The sequence below is a fragment of the Oryx dammah genome, unplaced genomic scaffold (genome assembly GCF_014754425.2).
Source record: "Oryx dammah isolate SB20612 unplaced genomic scaffold, SCBI_Odam_1.1 HiC_scaffold_18, whole genome shotgun sequence".
NCBI classification, from domain to species: Eukaryota; Metazoa; Chordata; class Mammalia; order Artiodactyla; family Bovidae; genus Oryx; species Oryx dammah.
The window spans coordinates 50,013,938-50,033,811 of NW_024070202.1; the positions used below are offsets into that span (position 1 = coordinate 50,013,938).

General features: G+C 35.9%; 1 protein-coding gene across 2 annotated transcripts in view; it reads right to left on the reverse strand.

Annotated features, from left to right (window-relative positions):
* Positions 1 to 1,065: 1,065 nt before the first annotated feature.
* The window catches only part of PNPLA8 (patatin like phospholipase domain containing 8), a 47,064-nt gene continuing 28,255 nt past the window's right edge, over positions 1,066 to 19,874 (reverse strand). For both annotated transcript variants that reach the window (XM_040260860.1, XM_040260861.1), the window contains exons 7-10: positions 16,944 to 17,001; positions 14,662 to 14,856; positions 7,744 to 7,939; positions 1,066 to 4,057 (exon numbers count right to left, since the gene is read on the reverse strand). In XM_040260860.1, coding sequence (XP_040116794.1) covers positions 3,783 to 4,057; positions 7,744 to 7,939; positions 14,662 to 14,856; positions 16,944 to 17,001 — 724 coding nt within the window. In that variant the 3' untranslated portion in view covers positions 1,066 to 3,782. The remainder of the gene's footprint in view (positions 4,058 to 7,743; positions 7,940 to 14,661; positions 14,857 to 16,943; positions 17,002 to 19,874) is intronic.

A 19,874-nucleotide genomic window follows, 5' to 3' on the forward strand; every position in this document is an offset into this window, starting at 1 on the left:
TGTTTCTCTACTTTCAGAGCTATGAAATTTCCCTTATGGTAAAAATGGAACTTTACTGGTTTAGCTGTAAACCTACCGACAGTAGATACATTTTGGTTTTTCAATCATTTTTCAAAATATAGCCACCTACAAGGCACATATTGCTGTATTTTTAAAAAATCAAAATAATTTAAAGAATGAGATATATTTATTAGCATGAATGAAAACTAGTTGATTTAAATGAATTTGTCAAGAAGCATAAACTGTGTGCCAAAGACATCAGTTAAATCTTACAAGAATAAGTGATATGAATGAATAAGTAGGAATATCCTAATTTCTTCTCTGACATTTAACTCATTTGATCAGTTTACTTTTATAAATTATCACAGAATTATTGCATTGGAAGGAACCTAATTAGGCCATTACCTATCTTTAAAACATTCTTCTCATAAACAACTGATCGTACTTCAAAAACAGTCCAATAAAAAACCCATAACCCACCTGGTAGTGTGTCTTCATATTTCAGGAGAGTATCCTTTTCTTCTGTTCTTTTCTGAAAAGAAATCCACTCTGCTTTTGGACAAAGGAAAGCACTGGCTTCATTGTAAAGTGAAGGTTATCTCAGGTGAATGACACAATTCTTCAGATAATCAGTTTCAAGTACAAATGGGGACAACTGAAAATGGGTGTGCCACCCAACTGGTGTACCTTTTGCTGGAGAGTGAGAAAAGCAAAAGTAACAAGGACAGAGACAGGGACATGGCAACATACTTAGATGCCATATGTGCGGTTCCAGAAAAAAGCTATGACTAAAGTACCTTGTGATGTTTAAGAGGGAAATAATCAGTCAAGCAAAAACAAGGGATGGAGAGTTAACTTTAGCTATAAAACAGATGAACTGCATCATGTTAGGACAAGAATGCAATTTACAAGTATGTAAATGGCACTAAGTAATACTTTTATTGTACTTGAACTTTGCAATGAAAATTCAGAATATTTTGATTTCCAATTATCTGCATTTTTCTTATATGTACAAGTTCTTCTAGATGTATATGAATATGCAATATTTGTGGTCTGAAAGGACTGTTTTACACTATCTTTAGAAATCAACGGTAGCTTCATAGTTACTTCAGTCGCTCAGTCGTGTCCGACTCTTTGCGACCCCATGAATTGCAGCACGCCAGGCCTCCCTGTCTATCACCAACTCTCAGAGTTTACCCAAACTCATGTCCATCGAGTCGGTGATGCCAACCAGCCATCTCATCCTCTGTTGTCCCCTTCTCCTCCTGTCCCCAATCCCTCCCAGCATCAGGGTCTTTTCCAAGGAGTCAACTCTTCGCATGAGGTGGCCAAAGTATTGGAGTTTCAGCTTTAGCATCAGTCCTTCCAATAAACACCCAGGACTGATCTCCTTTAGAATGGACTGGTTGGATCTCCTTGCAGGCCAAGGGACTCTCAAGAGTCTTCTCCAACACCACAGTTCAAAAGCATCAATTCTTCGGCGCTCAGCCTTCTTCACAGTCCAGCTCTCACATCCATACATGACCACAGGACAAACCATAGCCTTGACTAGACGGACCTCTGTTGGCAAAGTAATGTCTCTGCTTTTGAATATGCCATCTAGGTTGGTCATAACTTTCCTTCCAAGGGGTAAGCATCTTTTAATTTCATGGCTGCAATCACCACCTGCAGTGATTTTGGAGCCCTAAAAACTAATTTGGATGTTACAGGGCTATGTTTCTAGTCACATTAACTAGCATTGATACTTATGGAATATTTAAAACTGTAACTGGAATTTCTGGGTTGGCCAAAAAGTTTGTTCAGGTTTTTCTGTACGATGTTACAGAAAAGTCTGAATGAACTTTTGGGCCAACCCAGTATTTCTAGAGCATAGCGGGTCAGGTAAAATTTTGAGCCTGGAACTCTAGTGGTCCAAGTCCTTCAGTCATTAGCAGATTTATTCCAAGTGAAAGAAGGCAGTTGTCAGAAACTGCTGGGCAGGACGTGGGGTTGTGTCCCCTCAGACTGCATGCTCAGTATTCCTGACTTCCCTCCCTCTCAGAAGGTTCCTTTGTCACCTACTTTCTCCTGGATAAAGTGTGGCGTGGGAGAGGGAGAGGTGCAGAGTGTAATTATAACCCTGGCCAGGCTCTCTCCACCCCAGCCTATATGCCTCTAAGGACAACTCTACCCAAGGCACCATTTTTAATAATGGACATCAGCAGCAGCAAGTACAGAAGTGAAATATTACCAGCACAGCACTGATCACATAAATAAGAACAGAATTATCCAAAAAAGACTGAGCTACAACTTTTATTTTCTATATTTTTAAAATAATTGATGAGTTGGATAATTTATTACATTTTTTTTTCTGAAACAGAGAATTCTTTGCTTCTTTGAAAAGAGCAGATATTTTACCTCTGTAGGACCAAAAATTCATTTTCACATCTCTTCTAATCTTTTGCTTCTACATTTGTAGAGTTTTCTTACCAGTTGCCCTAAGAGTAAATAAAATTTTACAGCTAGCTCTTCCCACTTTCCCAGAATGAAATATCTGAAGCCCAGAGAGGTTATCCACCCTCCTCCAAGTCAAAACAGAAGGACTGTGCATCGGAGCCCAAATTAGCATCCAGACTCTCAGCTCCCCTGGCATCTGTGAACCATGCCTCACTGGCTCTACGCAGCACTGATGCAAAGACTCAGTAGTGGGTTTAGCTCCAGTTTATGTAGAGAAAGCAAAGGACACTCACCTCTTTTCATGTTTCTTGACAAATCTAAACATGGTAAAGGATTTACATGGCAGATAGATAACACAACAAAGATGAATCTGGTTAGCATAAACAATGATGCAAGTTGCTGTATATGTTATTAATCTCTGTGAAGTCTAGATGGTTAAAGGAGTTAAGATAAAACAAGCCTGACATTTTTTTGAAGCATACTGTTGACAGAGCTACAAAGAGATGACAGGCTATGTTATAAATAGTAATTAATTTAAAAATGACATCAGCCTTTTAACAGATTATTTCAACAGTTTATTTTTTGCTAATGATGGGGTATTTCCTCAGTAAATTCAAATAATTAATTTCATATGAGTGAATGATAAGCTAGAGCTAGAAAACTGACACACAGGACTATCTTGAAATTTTAGGGGGGAAAAGTGGTTGACCGGAACTTCACCTATCTTTCGGAACCAAACAACGTTGAAATAAACATATTTGGAATAGAAAACGGTATCTGGCTCTTCCATATTTCAAATGTAAAAGTCCTTTGATAGAGAGAATTCCATTTTTTTCCTGCATCTGTTTAGATCACATGACAATCGTGGGAGGCAATATTTGGATCACAGAATGTAGCTACCAAAAACCCAAGTAATGTTTAAAGTAATGAAGAAGAAATCAGTTTTTCCACATGAAAGAAAATCAATGATTAAATAAATTTAACATGATTATGGTGACTAAAGTAAAAATACCAAGTATAATGTGATAGTTTTCATTTCTTGTTTGGCACATATATTAATAAATTTTCAAACATCAAACAATACATCGATATGTACTAAAACCAACTAGTACAGTAAGATTCCTAAAGCACAGTTAATTATCATAAAAACCTAATTTCCATATGAATTCTGTAACCAAGTACACTCTCTCTGTACTGTGCAAGCTGGTCCAAACACTGTCTTTTCAGGACTCCCCAGAATTCAAGAGCATTTTAATGATAAATCATGCTGAACCCCATGATTCCTTATTGAATTCTGTGGATCTTCTCAACAGTCATTCAGTTAGGAGACTACACATACACACTCATCACAATTTTGAAAAGAATGGAAGGCCTTCATACATGTCAGTTTTTAGTTTTATCCAATCATTAATTTTCTGCAGAGTTGTTTTTTCTTGACTTAATATTTTTGCAAGTTTTTTCATTTTTTCTTCATTTCTTTCTATGTACTTCAACCCTTCCAACTGCAGCTGATTCAGCTTTTCATTTCGACTTTCATCTAGAGGTATGTTTTCACACATAACAGGATTAAATCTAAAATAGGTGTCAGGAGGTAATAGACCATCGAGCATTACATGGACTTCTGTTAAAACAAAGAGAGGACAGGGCAAATTAAAAAATCAAGTTATTCTGCAATGATCTAATTTTATGTTTATTTAAATTATCCTATTTTAGGCAAATCAGAAAGCCTTGCTTATTTTTCACATTCTAGCTAATTAACGGCAGGAGTAAAGAATCCATAATATTGAATATAACTATGAAATGAAATTCAATTCCTGATATATACCATATAATTCTGTTAAATTAGGATCCCAGCTCCAGGACTCTCTTCTGTTTTCGGTCATATTGTTAGCCACCGCTGAGATGCCTTTTCAACCTTCCTTTTGTTGTTTTTTAATTTCCTGAGATCATCTTTATTGAGGTATAATTTATATACAGTTAGGTTAATAAATTTTAAATGTCTAAACTGCCAGGTTTTGACAACTGTATACACTTGTTTGATCACAACCACCATGACACAGAATACTGTCCGTCACCCCAAAAGCTTCTTCATGCCTCTTTATGGTTGATTCTTCATCTGTTGCCTTTTCTAGAACTTCATATAAACAAACTTACAAATATATATACAGCTCTTCTGTTTCTGGTTATTGTTTTTACTCAGCAAAATGCTTTTGAAATGCATGTTGCAGTATGGATCAATAGTTTCTTCCTTTTTATTGCTAAGTAGTAATTCACTGTAGGGATATTACACAATTTGTTTTCTCTGGTCTGGGTCTGCTTCTCTTCAGTTTTCAGCTATTAGAAATAATCCTAAATCATTTTATGGATATATGGTTCTATTTTTCTTGCATAAATACTCAGGGATGAAACTGCTTGTTCATATGGTAAAAGTTTACTTATCAAGAACAACAACACTCTTTTCCAAATGGTTGCACCATTCTGCATGTCAACCATTAGGATTATCTGAGTCCCACTGTTCTTTATCTTTGCGAAGACTTGTTGTTGTTGGTCTTATTTTTAATCATTTTAGAGGGTGTATACTGGTATCTTGTGGTTTTAATATTCACTTCCCTAGTGACTAATAATGTTGAAAAATCTTTCATGGACTTATCAGTCCCCTGTATATCTTCTTCAGTGAAGTCTCTGTTCAAATATTCTGGCCATTTTTTTCCATTGATTTTTTTTGTTTTCATCTCTATATATTCCTTATATGATATATTGGAAACATTTTCTATATGTTTTGCATCTGATTGTACATTTGGTTCTGATGATGGACATATTTTACTAATATTTGACTTCAGTAGAGAGCTTGTCTCTTCATTTTATTAAAAGTGTCTTTTGAAGATCAAAATTTATAACTTAATGAAGTCTAATTTATCTATTTTTCCTCTTATGTACTATCAAAGACTCTTTACCTAACCCAAAGTCATTAAGATTGTCTCCAGGGTATTTTAGAAGATTTGCAGTTTTAACTCCTATATTTAGATCTATGATCCATTTCAAGTTAGTTTTTGTATATGGTGTGAAGGGTCAAGGTTCAGCAAGGTTCAGTTTTTTAAATACAGTTACTAATTGTCCTGGTACTATTTGTTGAAAAGATTATCCTTTCCTCTTTGAGTTACCTTTGTCAAAAATCTTTTGAGCACACATGTCTGAATCAATTTCTGTATTATTAGGTACCACTGATCTAATGCAAACACCACCCTTGCTTACTGTAGTTTTACAGCCTCGAAGTCAGAGGGTCTAAGTCCTCTAATTTTGTTCTTTTTCAAAACTTTGGTTACTCTGAATTTTACAGTCATCGTGTTAATCTCTACCCCATAGAAAGTCCGTTTTGATTTCTCTAGCAGTTGCATGAAGTCTATAAATCAATCTGTGGTTTGCCAGCATAACAAGACTGACATTTTGAATTCATGAGCACAGTTATCAATTATTTGATAACTGGCCTGCTTTAATTTCTCTCAGTAACGTTTTGTATCAGGTCTTGCATATAACTTTCAAAGGAAACTGCTGTTTTTATACATCAATAACCATCTAATATCAGCAATTACAAGTTTCACTCTAATTCTTTATTAACTAGAGTCTATGTGTACAAAGGCAGTATTTCATATTTCTTAAAAATTTCACGTGAGCCAATAATGTGGTTTGCACAAGGTATACATATAAGTATCATGAGACTGGGTGATCAAAGCTATCTTTTTCTAAGAAGACTGCTTACGGTAAGAATATTTTATTGATTTCACAACAAAATTGTAGATAGTGAAAAATCCACAATGTCACCTTTTCTTGGGTTGAAAGTGAAAGTGAAGTCGCTTAGTCATGTCCGACTGTTTGCAACCGCATGGGCTGTAGCCTACCAGGTTCCTCTGTCCATGGGATTTTCCAGGCAAGAATATTGGAGTGGGTTGCCATTTCCTTCTCCAGGATATCTTCCTGACCCAGGGATTGAACCCAGGTCTCCCGCATTGTTAGGCAGACACTTTACCATCGGAGCCACCAGGGAAGTTTCTTGGGTTATCATTTAATAAATAAACGTCCTTAGTGGGAAGTTTAAGATGCTCATTATAGGCTGATGACTCAGCCAGTAATAAGATAATAGAGAGAGAATGAGATTCAGAAGCAAGGGGCTGTTAAGTGGGAACAATTCTTTTTACAAATTTAATAACAGATTTCGAGCTCTAGATCTCAAAGGCCAAAATTAGAAAGTCAACAAATACTGACTGCCTACCATGTGCCAGGCATTGCAGTCAACATAGTTAGCTGGGTAAGTTTCTGCTTACATTCTGGTGGGATACAGAGATTAGAAAGTGAACAGAAAAGGGCTCTCAGGGAAAGTGACATCTGAGCAGAGACCAGAATGAAATTAAGGGAGAGGCTCAAGCACGTACTGATATCTGGGCAAGGCTTTACAAACAGAAGACAGATATCTGAGGCAGGGACTTCTTAGGAAGTTGAGGAACAGCAAGAATTCAAGTGTAGCTGGACACACTTAACAGAGCGGACACAGCCTGAGAGAAGGAGAAGAGATGAATTCGAAAGCTAGGTCTTCCAAGGCCTGGTGAATTTCAGTGAATGAGGCTTTGGGATTTTGTTCTAAGTGTGATGGGAAGCCTAGAGGGTTTGGAACCAGGTAAAGACATGATGTAATTTACATTTTAATAGTTGTGAAAATACACAAATGAGACCTAGAAGGACATGTCAAATGGTAAACTGCTTGTGACTATGAATGACTTCGTTTTTTACTTCTTGTGCTTTTTGTGGTTTCCTATTATGAACATGTTAACTTTTAAGAAATAAATGTTATTTTAAAAACCTTGAAAAAAAATAAATAAAGGATCACTTGGGCTTTATTGCAAAGGCTAGATTACAGGGGCAGCCAGAGTGGAAGTAAGGGCTTATTCTGGTTTGCCTCCACGTTACTAAATAATCCAGAAGTACTCTGATTCTCTCCCTGTTATCCTGTGTTTATCTGAACCAACCTCCTTTTCCTTTTTCTTAAGAGTCTCCAACCAAGCCTTTTTGCTACTCCCGCCTCAGCTACTTCTCCAACTGTAAGGAGGCAAAGGTACCACTGGCTCCCACACAGAGAAGCTGCCATTGTAGAAACGAGTGAGGAGAAAGAGAAATGACAAAGACCTGCTCCCATGTGCTTCCTGCGCCTGCAGTACAGACATAACGATGCTCCTTCTGCAGGGAGCATCAGCAGAGCCCACCAAAAACTGAATTCTAAAGGCAAAGTACACTAAGACAGCAAAGAAACAGACTAACCTTCTGTGTCTGTAGCACTGTTGATAACGTTAGACAGTTTGGTTTTTAGGCTCGTGTACGTCACGTTGTTTCTCACATCACTCTCGTAACGCCCAGTGCCCAGGGATACTATACACTCTAAGGGGACGTCTGGCCAAAGACATTTACACTCGTGCATTGCTAACGCGGAAGGGTTATTCAGGAGCAAACCTCCATCCTGCAAAATGTAAGTCAAACAAATACAGGAAGTAAATTTGAAGTGAAATTCTTTTTTACAAATGTGAAAACAAATTACATTTCCCACAGTTTGAAATTTACTCAATTAGGAAAACTGAACTATGTAAGAAACTTAACAAATTATTTAAAAACAAGAGATTCCTTTGAAGTGAATTTATTTTATAAACTACAGCTACAAAAGAAGTCATATGAAAATTCACTGGCTCCACTGGCTTTATTAAACTTTCCTTTACTATTACAGAGGTTCTTTTTGAACTTTGGAGTGCTCTGAATATTTTGTTCAAAATTACTCAAATGAACAGAATTACTTTTAAAGGTTTTTATCCTTGTTTAGTGGTTAAGAGAGTCTATATGAAGTCTAACAAAAGAATCGTGGTTTTACCAAATAAATAAAGACCAGTTCTTTCACAAATCCAATAAAACCAAATTGATTAGAGCAATTTAAGTTGAAATTTTATTAACAATACAATTTAAAAGTATCAATTTCATTTACTGCAGCTTTATATTTCTAAGCACTATCAATAATCTACATTATTTTGAAAAATCCACAAGGAAAGAAAATAATTTTCTAAAAGTTTATAGCTGTTCAAAATTGAGTAGATATATCACATGAGGTTTATGCCAGGAATGGGATAAAATGAACGATACCCATACCATATTCCACTTCTAATTCAGCAGAAAGCTATTTCTTTCATTAAATTATTTTTATCTTCAATTCTATATTTATACTCTACAACTTCTAATCATTTGGCTATTTTAGATGAAACATTTCATTATCATAAAAACTATAAAGAAGGATACTTCCACTGGACATGAAACAACAGACTGCTTTTAAATTGGGAAAGGAGTATGTCAAGGTTGTATATTGTTACCCTGCTTATTTAACGTATATGCAGAGAACATCATGTGAAATGCTGGGCTGGATGAAGCGCAAGCTAGAATCAAGATTGCCAAGAGAAAAAACAACAACCTCAGATACACAGATGACACCACCCTTACGGAAGAAAACAAAGAAGAACTAAAGAGCCTCCTGATGAAAATGAAAGAGAGTGAAAAAGTTGCCTTAAAACTCAACATTCAGAAAACTAAGATCATGACATCATGATCCCATCATTTCATGGCAAATAGATGGGGAAACAGTGGAAACAGGGAGTTTATTTTTCGGAGGTCCAAAATCACCACACATGGTGACTGCAGCCATGAAATTAAAAGATGCTTGCTCCTTGGAAGAAAAGCTGTGACCAAGCTAGACAGCATATTAAGAAGCAGAGACATTACTTCGCCAACAAAGGTCCGTCTAGTCAAAAGTATGGTTTTTCCAGTAGTCATATATGGATGTGAGGGAGGGACTATAAAGAAAGCTGAGTGCCAAAAAACTGATTCTTTAGAAATGTGGTGTTGGAGAAGACTCGAGAGAGTCCCTTGGACTGCAGAGAGATCAAACCAGTCAATCCTAAAGGAAATCAGTTCTGAATATTCAATGGAGGCACTGATGCTGAAACTGAAACTCCAATACTCTGGCCACCTGATGAGACGAACTCACCCACTGGAAAAGACCCTGATGTTGGGAAAGACTGAAGGTAGGAGGAGAAGGGGATGACAGAGGATGAGATGGTTAGATGGCACCACTGACTTGATGGACATGAATTTGAGCAAGCTGTGGGAGTTGGTGGTGGACAGGGAAGCCTGGCGTGCTGCAGTCCAAGGAGTTGCAAAGAGTGGGACATGACTGAGTGACTGAACTGAACTGATAAAGAAGGATTAAGAAAAGAGAAAAAGAGGAGAAAAGAAGGGCAAACAAGGTTTAGCAAGAAGAGATAATAAAATTAACCCCCCATCAAAAGTTGCCAAGTTTTTAATGGTTTTAATAGCTTGCTTCAAAATTAAAATTCCTGTTCCTTAAACTTTACTTGGTTTCCATCCAAAACAGTGCAGAAGTTGACATTTTTGGTATTCACTTCAGCCCAATGGTAAGGCATACCACTCCTTAAGCCATTTACAGAGTTATCAGCCCACTCTGGTTAGATGAGAGCCTACTCGTGTTAGATGCCTTTTCTATCGGCAAGTCCTTAGGCTAATGTCATGTCTATGGCATCTCCTGAAGCCTTTCCACCCACACAGTATTCATCCTCACATTTACTTATTTATTGTGCACTTCATGTTTAGCAGCCACTGCTTATTCGAAGCACTGAGGTAAAACAGACTTGAAAAATAAACTTATTGACACTTATTGTGTAAGTTCCATCATGCAGTACATCGTGCAGTATCATCCTGTAGTACATCAGGCATGCGCTTTTTTGAAAGCCTAGTATCTGGATACTTTTCACTGCTTTTAATGTATATTTAATCATTTCACATCATAAATCAGAATTTATACTGGAAAAAAACCAATGGATCATACAAATGAATGTCACTTAATCAACTCATGTTTAGTTTTTTTTTTTTTTTTTTTAATTTTGGCCATGCAGCAAAGCTTAGGGGATCTCAGTTCCCTGACAAGGGACTGAACCTGGGTGATGGCAGTAAAGTGCCAATCTTAACTACCAGGGAACTCCATAACGGGGTGTTTAAAAATTTGTCTTTTATTATGAAAAAATATATATAACATAAATTTGGTCCTTTTAAGCATTTTTAAGGTTACAATTCAGTGGCATCAGTAACACTCAGAATGTTTTCCAAAACGTTTTTATGTACCAAATAGGATCTGCAACCATTAAGCAATGATTCCCCGTCCTCTCCATCCTATTTCTATCCTAATCAACTATTCATTCTTTATATATAAACTCAGAAGAAGACTTCTTTGTAAAGCCAATCCTGACAAAATAAATCACATCTTTTATACTACTTCTTAACTCTGTACATATTTTTATTATTGAATTTATCATCTCATTCTATAACTGTTTATCTTCTTCTAGTTTTGAGTTATTTGATGATAAGATCCAGGAAACACAAACAATATGTCAGCAATTATTAAAAACTTTCATAGTCTTTATAGTTAACATGATGTCTGGCACCGAGTAAGCACTCTCAACATTTTATCCAGTTAAAATGAATACTGTTAGTTGTGGCCTGGCACAGGCAAAATTTAGCACAGAAAATGCTAGGCAGGCTCTTTCTTCTTTACTTGGAAGGTTTATATGAAATATCATGATTTGTTTTAGGTTAATGTATTCTGAGTTCTGAACCCAATGTTTTAAAATGTAAATAAGGACTAAAAGAAATAATATAGTAGAATCTGCCAGCAAAACCTTTAGTGCAAACTAATTTATCACGATCTTTCTCCAAAGACAGTGAAAAAATGATTTAATTTTGGAGGAGGAGGTGGAAAGAGAGAAGGGATATGCATATGATCAACTTCATTAAACTGTACACATAAAATATGTGTAGTTTTTTGTCTATCTATTTTACTTCAATAAAGCTGTTAAAAAGAGAGAAGGGATAATTTTGTAAAAAGTAATTATTTCAAGATAAATATGATGCTACTTGGGTTGGGGGAGACAAATAATACATTAGAAGCTATTCAAGAAGAATTCTTCCTACTTTATAGTTTCCCAGGACATCTAATAAACCTTGCAGTACTGTAATAACATTCATTTCTTTACAAAGACAAATGAAATCTACCCATCCACCAACTTGTACTTCAGTGTTAGTCACTCAGTTGTGCCTGACTCTTTGCAACCCCATGGACTATGGGTAAAACCTGCCAGACTTCTCTGTCCATAGAATTTTCCAGGCAGGAACACTGGAGTGGGTTGCCATGCCTTTTTCCTGGGGATCTTCCCAACTCAGGGATCGAACCCGGGTCTTCTGCATTGCAGGCAGATTCCTTATAGTCTGAGCCACTAGGGAAGTCCCATAATTTATAATTTATATTTTACCTGATTATAAAAAGAATATGAACTTACATTAAAACATATGTCAGACATGACAGTTAAAGACATGACAGTCTCATTTTAAAAATGAGACTAGAAATACTGAAGATAATTATTCTAAGAGCTAAGGAGAAGAGGACTGTAATAAATAGTGAGTTATAGTTTTAAAACTTCTTGGCAACTTTTAAAGAGTAGGAAGGGAACTTTGCTTGAATGTTTTCTTTAAGCAATTAAGATCATTCATATCTTAGAAGGAGAAGGCAATGGCAACCCACTCCAGTACTCTTGCCTGGAAAATCCCATGGGCGGAGGAGCCTGGTAGGCTGCAGTCTATGGGGTAGTTAAGAGTCGGACACGACTGAGCGACTTGACTTTCGCTTTTCACTTTCATGCACTGGAGAAGGAAATGGCAACCCACTCCAGTGTTCTTGCCTGGAGAATCCCAGGGACGGGGGAGCCTGGTGGGCTGCCATCTATGGGGCTGCACAAAGTCGGACATGACTGAAGCAACTTAGCAGCAGCAGCAGCAGCATATCTTAGAATAGTCTAATCAGCCTTACATGGTGTCTTTGGAAGAGAAAAACATCCCATTTCTTCAAGTATCCAGAATGGAATATGGAATAAGGAAAATATTTGCTCAAATATGGTTTGCTTAGATTCTAGATTCTATCAGAATATTCTTAAGTTAGATGTGCTAATCTTTCTGGAATCAAGTCATTGATTTACATGAAAGTATATTCTCTGCATATATGATTTTATGCATTATTTTTAAATTTGTTACAATTGAAGAATAGTTGATTTACAATATCATGTTAGTTTCAGGTGTGATGGAGGTGGTGGTGGTGTAATTGTTGTGTCTGCACAGCAATTCATTTATATATATATATATTTATGAAACTAAATATTTTCTTCTTCAGATTCTTTTCCCTCAGAGGTCATTACAAAATATTGAGCACATTTCCCTGCATAGTTACATGCTTTAAATAAAATTTATATAAATTATTTTAATCTGTAGACCAGCCTAAGTTCAAAGATTATGGTCATCAAAATAAAAACTGCTTTGCATGGAAAGAAATGAAATGAAAACCTGAAATGAAAAAAGAATCGCTGAATTTCTCTGCTTTATGATTTGCACTCTATAGCACTAAATTAAATCTTAGAACTACTTCCTCTTAGATAAAGCATAAAGAGCAAATGAGATAACTTCTTTTGAAGTCTGGGAATGTATGGTCCTGAAACTTTCACTAATATTTGGCATAACTGCAATTTTGTAGCATGACAAGTCTTCAAGTTGTAAGCTATAAACGTTAACTATTACATTTCCAAATAAATTGTTATTTCTCCATTTATGACATGGTGAAGACACTATGGAATATGAAGAAGTCATCGTTACAAATGGCAACATATATATTAAAATACAATTTTTATTTTGACCAGTAAATCCTGAAATAAAATGTCAGAACAAAGCTCTACAGCTAGCACTTTCTGCCCTGAGGGGGAGGGATAAAGCAAAGGAAAGTGAGAATGGGAAGTGCCTTACATAACTCTGCAATGACTGAGCTGACCAAGTAGGAAACAGTCTGCATCGACTCCAGAGGCCAAAGGAACCAATTTTAATCTCTTAATTGCCAAGATTATAATATTACTTCTGGTAAGACAGAAAGAAAATGAGATAGCTGAATGTAACACTTAAAAATACAATATATCTAAGCTGGTACATAAAATTATAGAAGATGAAATTGATAACGTTTTAGATATTATAACATTAACACATATAGATGCTATGCATTTATATAAAAAACTATGAGTTTTTGAACAATATCTAAAATTTATTATCAAAATAAGTTTTTTTCTTGACTATATCTGAATACTGAGCCAGACAGGAGAGTTAAGGTTATCGACTCCATCAAAGAATTTTAAGTGTAGTAGCATATAATAAACTAAGCATACACTGAAGTGAAGCGAAGTCGCTCAGTCATGTCCGACTCTTTAATGTAAGCATACATTAAAACATATATTTTGGAAGTTATCAGCTCAAAAGCTTTGTTGACCTTTTTTATCACTGAGTATAAACTATGAGTTAAGATTTTCATAAATAGTGGGAAAACTTGATAGAGAAAATAATTAATGATAAATAAAAGTCTCTGTCAAAGAAAAAGAATATATCATTCAACGTTATAGAAACAATGTTAATGTTAATAGATCATTTAGCCATAAATTTTAAAATAGTATAATTATAGTCAGCATCCTAACTCCATCAATTAACAGCTGCAACCCTAGTCTGGTCACATGATTTTTCTTAAGACTTCAATTTCTCTTTTGCAAAATGGACATCACTGTATCTGCCTCATAAGCAGTCATAATTAAATGAGGAAATGTGTACAAAGGACTATATAGGTGTCTGTCTGGCACCTAGTTAACCTACTGAGTGTTTAGTATTACTATTTTATTACATCTCCTTCCAAATACGTCCACTAAAACTGTCAACAGACTGCATTCTGCATTTTTAGGGACTGTTTCACTTTTAATTTTTATCACATCTGGAAAGCCAAGCACACATACTACTTCATTTTTCCATCAAATTAAAATTATCGTAAATGGTCATGAATCTCATTTCAGAAGATACAATCTTTCCTAAAATACGCTCTCAAACCAGAAGGTTGTTAATTTAAGAAAAACAAACAGCTAAAAATATCCTATACTGCACACACATCTTTTGCCACATGGAGACATGAGGAAAGTTTCCTTGGTGCATCCCTCTGAGTTCAGTTGTAAGTGCCGACTCTTTTCAGTCATGTAAATTTTAGAAGACAAGCCACAGTCAACTTACTTGATGAAGATCATTTCCTAAAGCATATTCGGCAAAGTAGCCCGGAGCAGCGGATGAGGCTCTGATGGCCTGCCACATTTTATACTGACAGCCTCCCAAATAGTGAGAGTTGATTCCAGGAAAATGTCCATAGTTTCTGAACACAAAGGCTTTTGGCGTTATCCCTCTGTTCACTATGGTACTTACTGCAGCGACCTAGTCAATTAAAAAGTGGACAATATGCATTGTAAGCAGCAATATTTAGGACTGTAAAAATTAAATATTTAGTGGTATGAATGAACACTGTACAACTCTACCCATCAAGGTAAAGTGTATAACATAACCCTAATGTTAAGCAAACAGAAGCAGATCCTTTTAAACAGGTATTTTTTTTTTTTAATGGGAAAACAGTAACAAGGGCTGGGACAATTTTGAGAAATGCATTATGAGAGAACAGAAATAAAAGATATTCTTTGACTACATGATTTGATTAGCTACTTAAAAAGAGATTCAAGAAGGCCTAAATTTGCAGACCTTTACATGATACTGCAGTAGTAGCAACAAACAAAAACTACTTAAAGATGAATAATACACTATTTTCATATCACTTATAAATCAATCTGTTTCTGTGCTCTTTGAAAGCATTATGACTTTAGTAACTGAAACTCTAACACAATAAACTAATTCTCAAGGTTTTTTGATCATAGTTAATAACTGGCAGCTGGGTTTTTTTAATTAAAAAAACTAATCTTTATCACCTAGGGTCTCAGACTTTATCAGTATCAGTTGAATTTATATAAAATGTGATGTATCTGTTAATGACCTGCTATATGAACTTTAAGAAGCTGAATGGTACTGGTGAGGCCTAAGTTATTAGGGCTCTATGCCAAGTCCCGCAAGAGGCCTGTGTGCTTTGCTATTTTATAAACCAAAAGTCACATTCCAAGTTCCTGTGAGTGACCCAAGTGTGTCTGTAGGCCACTATGGATAAGAGTTGGCCATATACTAAAATCTGGAGTCTTTCCATTAACTGGTATACAGGCAGGCTCAATTAAGAAATATGTGGGTGGTTGCCTCATTTATCAGGAGTGAATTACTTTTTGAGGTGGCTGCAGTTCCCTCACACCCACTCTTTTTTTTTTTTTTTAAAGTCTGGCGAGGCTCACATTTTAAGAACAAACAAATAAGAAGCCCTGAAGATACCAGAGAACAAACAAGAGGTGTAGCACTCATCCTTGGGTCCTTTCCAACAAGGTACTGCATCTCATCATCACGGCCTCACGTGGTCTGATGGCACTATCCCTCTAACCTCGTTGCACACGCTGCCCTTGGATCTCTAAGCTCCAGTCTCTAGGGCCTGCATTTCTCGAAGGCTCCTCTTGTATAGACTGTTCCCTTTGCCAGGACTGCTCATCAGCCTTTACACTGAGACCTCAAAATACATTTCCTTACGGCAGCCTTCCCTCATGTCCTTGTAAATACATGATTTCAGAGAACTGTTTTTGTGTTCCAAAGCACTTATTTCAGGAAAACTGCATCTCATTTGTGTGATCATTTGATTAATGCTTACTTTGCCCTACTGGACTGTAAACTCCATGCCTGCATTTACTCACTAATGTATCCAAAGTCCCCAGCACAGTGCTGGCACATGGGGTACATAATTAATATCTAAAGAATGAATGAAAATATGTGTAAGCAGGAGTGAAAGAGCAATAGAGAGAGTTGTATTTGATTTTTCATGGTTACAGCTTGTTATTCAAGAATAAATACAAGCTGCATGGGATTCCTAGGTACATAAACCCTTATTCCTTAATCAAATAACGAGTCTTAATACAGGACACAGAACTCAAGCAATACTCAGATCACAAAATAAATAAAAAGAGGAGCCATACCAAGACATATTCTAGTAACACTGACATTTTAAAAGTTGGGATTCCATTTGTATATTAATCTAATATATATTCACGAGGGACATGAAGTTTCTTTAAAAAAAAAAATCTATGGGGGGAAATGCCACAGTTTCCCTTAAATCCCTAGATTAGATTAACCCTATAATAATTCTTTATCTTTAGTCCCAGTCTTTCATGTTCTTAAATTTTTATTTTATTTTTCTTGATATAGAAAAGCTCCATCATTCACATTCTGTATCTTCATAAAATGACCCAATATATAAGGAATCAATATAATCTATTAACAGCAGTTCCTAAGAAAACTTTTCCCCTAATAAAGGGCCTTCATAATATTCCATTCACCTGACCTTCAAATTTCATATAGGTGTTATATTTAAGAGACTCTAAACTTACCTTAGGACATGTGGGGTTTCTTGCTGTTTCAATCATTAGTGAAGATCCCATCCTGTCCCTTTATTAAAGGAGAAGAATTAAATTATATCAAAATAATTTTATTTCCCAATATCAGGGAACATATACTATGCAGTTCCTGTTATGTGGGACAAAAAAGAAAAATCTCCTCTGGGAAGCTTACAATCCAACTAATGCACATAAAACAATATATAGCTACCTATTAACCTCCAATTCAAACTCTAAGTATCTACGGTTCTGCAGGAGGTTGTGTGTGTGTGGGGAGGGGTCAATACAGGCTTTCTTATCTAGGAAAGATGGATGGAGGTATAGCTTGACAAGAACACCACTGATGGCAAGAAAACACATTAAAAGCCAGAACATATACAGAGTAAAGGCATAGAGGCAGAACAAATTAGTTGTTTTCAGGGTCCTCCTGATAGGATAAAGGAACTGTGCTGAAATAAGAGTGCTGAACTATGGCAGGCTATATACAGAGCAGTCTAAAAACCAGATCAAGACATTCAGACTTCAAACCTGTTTTAGCAATACAGGGCCTATGCCACCCCCCAAAAATGCTTTATAAACCATCTGAATTGGCATTTGAATTACTGCAACATTATAGAAATTACCCTTGGGCAGCAATTTTCACAACTCCATTACAAGGAAATTTTATTCAGTGCTGATTTTTTTTTCCAGACTTAAAAATTATGTATTTTTCCCCTGTACTAAACATAAAGAATGTTTTTTTTTTTTTTACCAACTTGCCTCAATAAGGAAAAATGCCTAACAAGATTTTTTTTCAAACAGTACTTACATTTCTCAACTAGAATATTAGTGAATTTCACATATTTACAAATTAGGTAGCAATATACCCTTTATTTGGAGAAGGCAATGGCACCCCACTCCAGTACTTTTGCCTAGAAAATCCCATGGAGGGAGGAGCCTGGTGGGCTGCAGTCCATGGGGTCGCTAAGAGTCGGACACGACTAAGCAACTTGACTTTCACTTTTTACTTTCATGCATTGGAGCAGGAAATGGCAACCCACTCCAGTGTTCTTGCCTGGAGAATCCCAGGGACAGGGGAGCCTGGTGGGCTGCCGTCTATGGGGTCACACAGAGTCGGACACGACTGAAGTCACTTAGCAGCAGCAGCAGCATACACTTTATTTATGTAAAATGCTTTCTATAAAGGACAAGATCTTTGTCTTCCCCAACCAGATCTGCATGTTTCTTCTGCATGAAGATCAAGGCAATTTTGTTCTCCTAAGGGTCTTTCACTTTATCTTTTCATAGAAACCTTCTGTAAAATTGGGACAGAGATCCTGGGAGTATGCTACTTTCACACTTTAAGCAAAGGTCACATTTATTTTTTTAAGCCTTAATTTTATAAAGAGCTAAAATGTTTTAGTGAATGGTTATGAATATAAATTTGAAGAGAAAATTGAAACATTAATTGCTTATTTTAGAGAGATGTTAAAATAAAATAAAACATTCCCAGATTCTACTCATGTTGTAATTAAAAATAGTGTTCGTTAAGTAACACAAAATCATTATCCCAGGGAAAAAAGAACATAAATATGTTCTCAACGAACAATGAGACCAAAAAAATGACTCCAAAGGCCAGGGAATGGGCATGGTAGAGCATTAACAGCAAGGCCTTCACTGAATTTTCCAATCTTCCCTTTCTGATTTCTATACCCTGTATACAGTCCCTTTCCACACAGATCTTGGGTTTGAGTGCTTTTGGTCAACAGGACATCAGCAAACATGCCATTAAACTAAGGTTTGGTGAGTCCTCATGCTCTGGGCTTGCCCTGATGGAATTCTGAGACTGCCACAGTGGGATAAACCCCAGGATGAGAAAGACCAGCTGTCCCGGCCATCTCAGCTGAGCTGCCCACTGGCTGCCAGCAGCCCTGGGTGAGTTCAAACCACGAATCATGAAACTTAATCATGACCTAAAAAAAATGAATTTAAACTTTAGGACTAGAAAATAATATAAAGATTTGCCTGATCTCAAGGTAGAAAACATTTTCTAAATATCAAAGTTCAAAATTAAAGGAAAAGATCTGACTACAGGAAGATTTGAAGCTCACATTAAAAAATATTGTTAAAAAGCACATTTTCAACATATCAACAAATGATTAATACATTTATAATATAGTGCACAAAGCCCCAGTAGGAAAATGAGCAAGTACTCTGCTCTTGAAATCTGCACACTAAAAAGAAATTTTAAAAAAATGTTCAAACTTATCAATAACCAATGTGATGCCAACTGGAAATACCAGTTTAAAAATCTCTAAAACTGACAAATTTTAAAAAATTAAAATGCTTGGTGTTAAGTATTTCATGAAATGGAAACACAAATTGATGCTGGTGGCTAAGCTGGGACAACTGACTTAAAGAACAATTCAGGTATACACATATATCCATCTTTAATAGATTCTTAAAACATGTAAAACTCTGACCAAAAAATTTCACTGAATTAGTTTATCTTAAAATCATAACCAGAGATTTAAGTAGAGATGCAAGGTATCCACCAAAACTTTATTTTAGGTGCAAAAATATCTGAAATATCCTCTTTTTTCACTAGGAAATTTGTTTAAAATGCTAAGTGAAAATGCACATGCATTATCATCCCAATTTTATGAACGGTATGAATACAAATGCATACTCACAACCTCACACACACATACACTTATTATCTCTAAGAAATTCTAGGAAAATGTACATCACCATGTTAACAGTGATTTTGGTCTCTGCAGAACTATACATTTTCACTATTTTCTTTATATATTTTCTATTTCATATTTAATAATTACTTTAGAAAAACATCAACATTGACCCAATAATTATGCTTCTTATAAACTGACCTACTGATATATTTTGAAGTGTGGCCAGAAATGTAAACTTTCCTACAACAGCACTGTT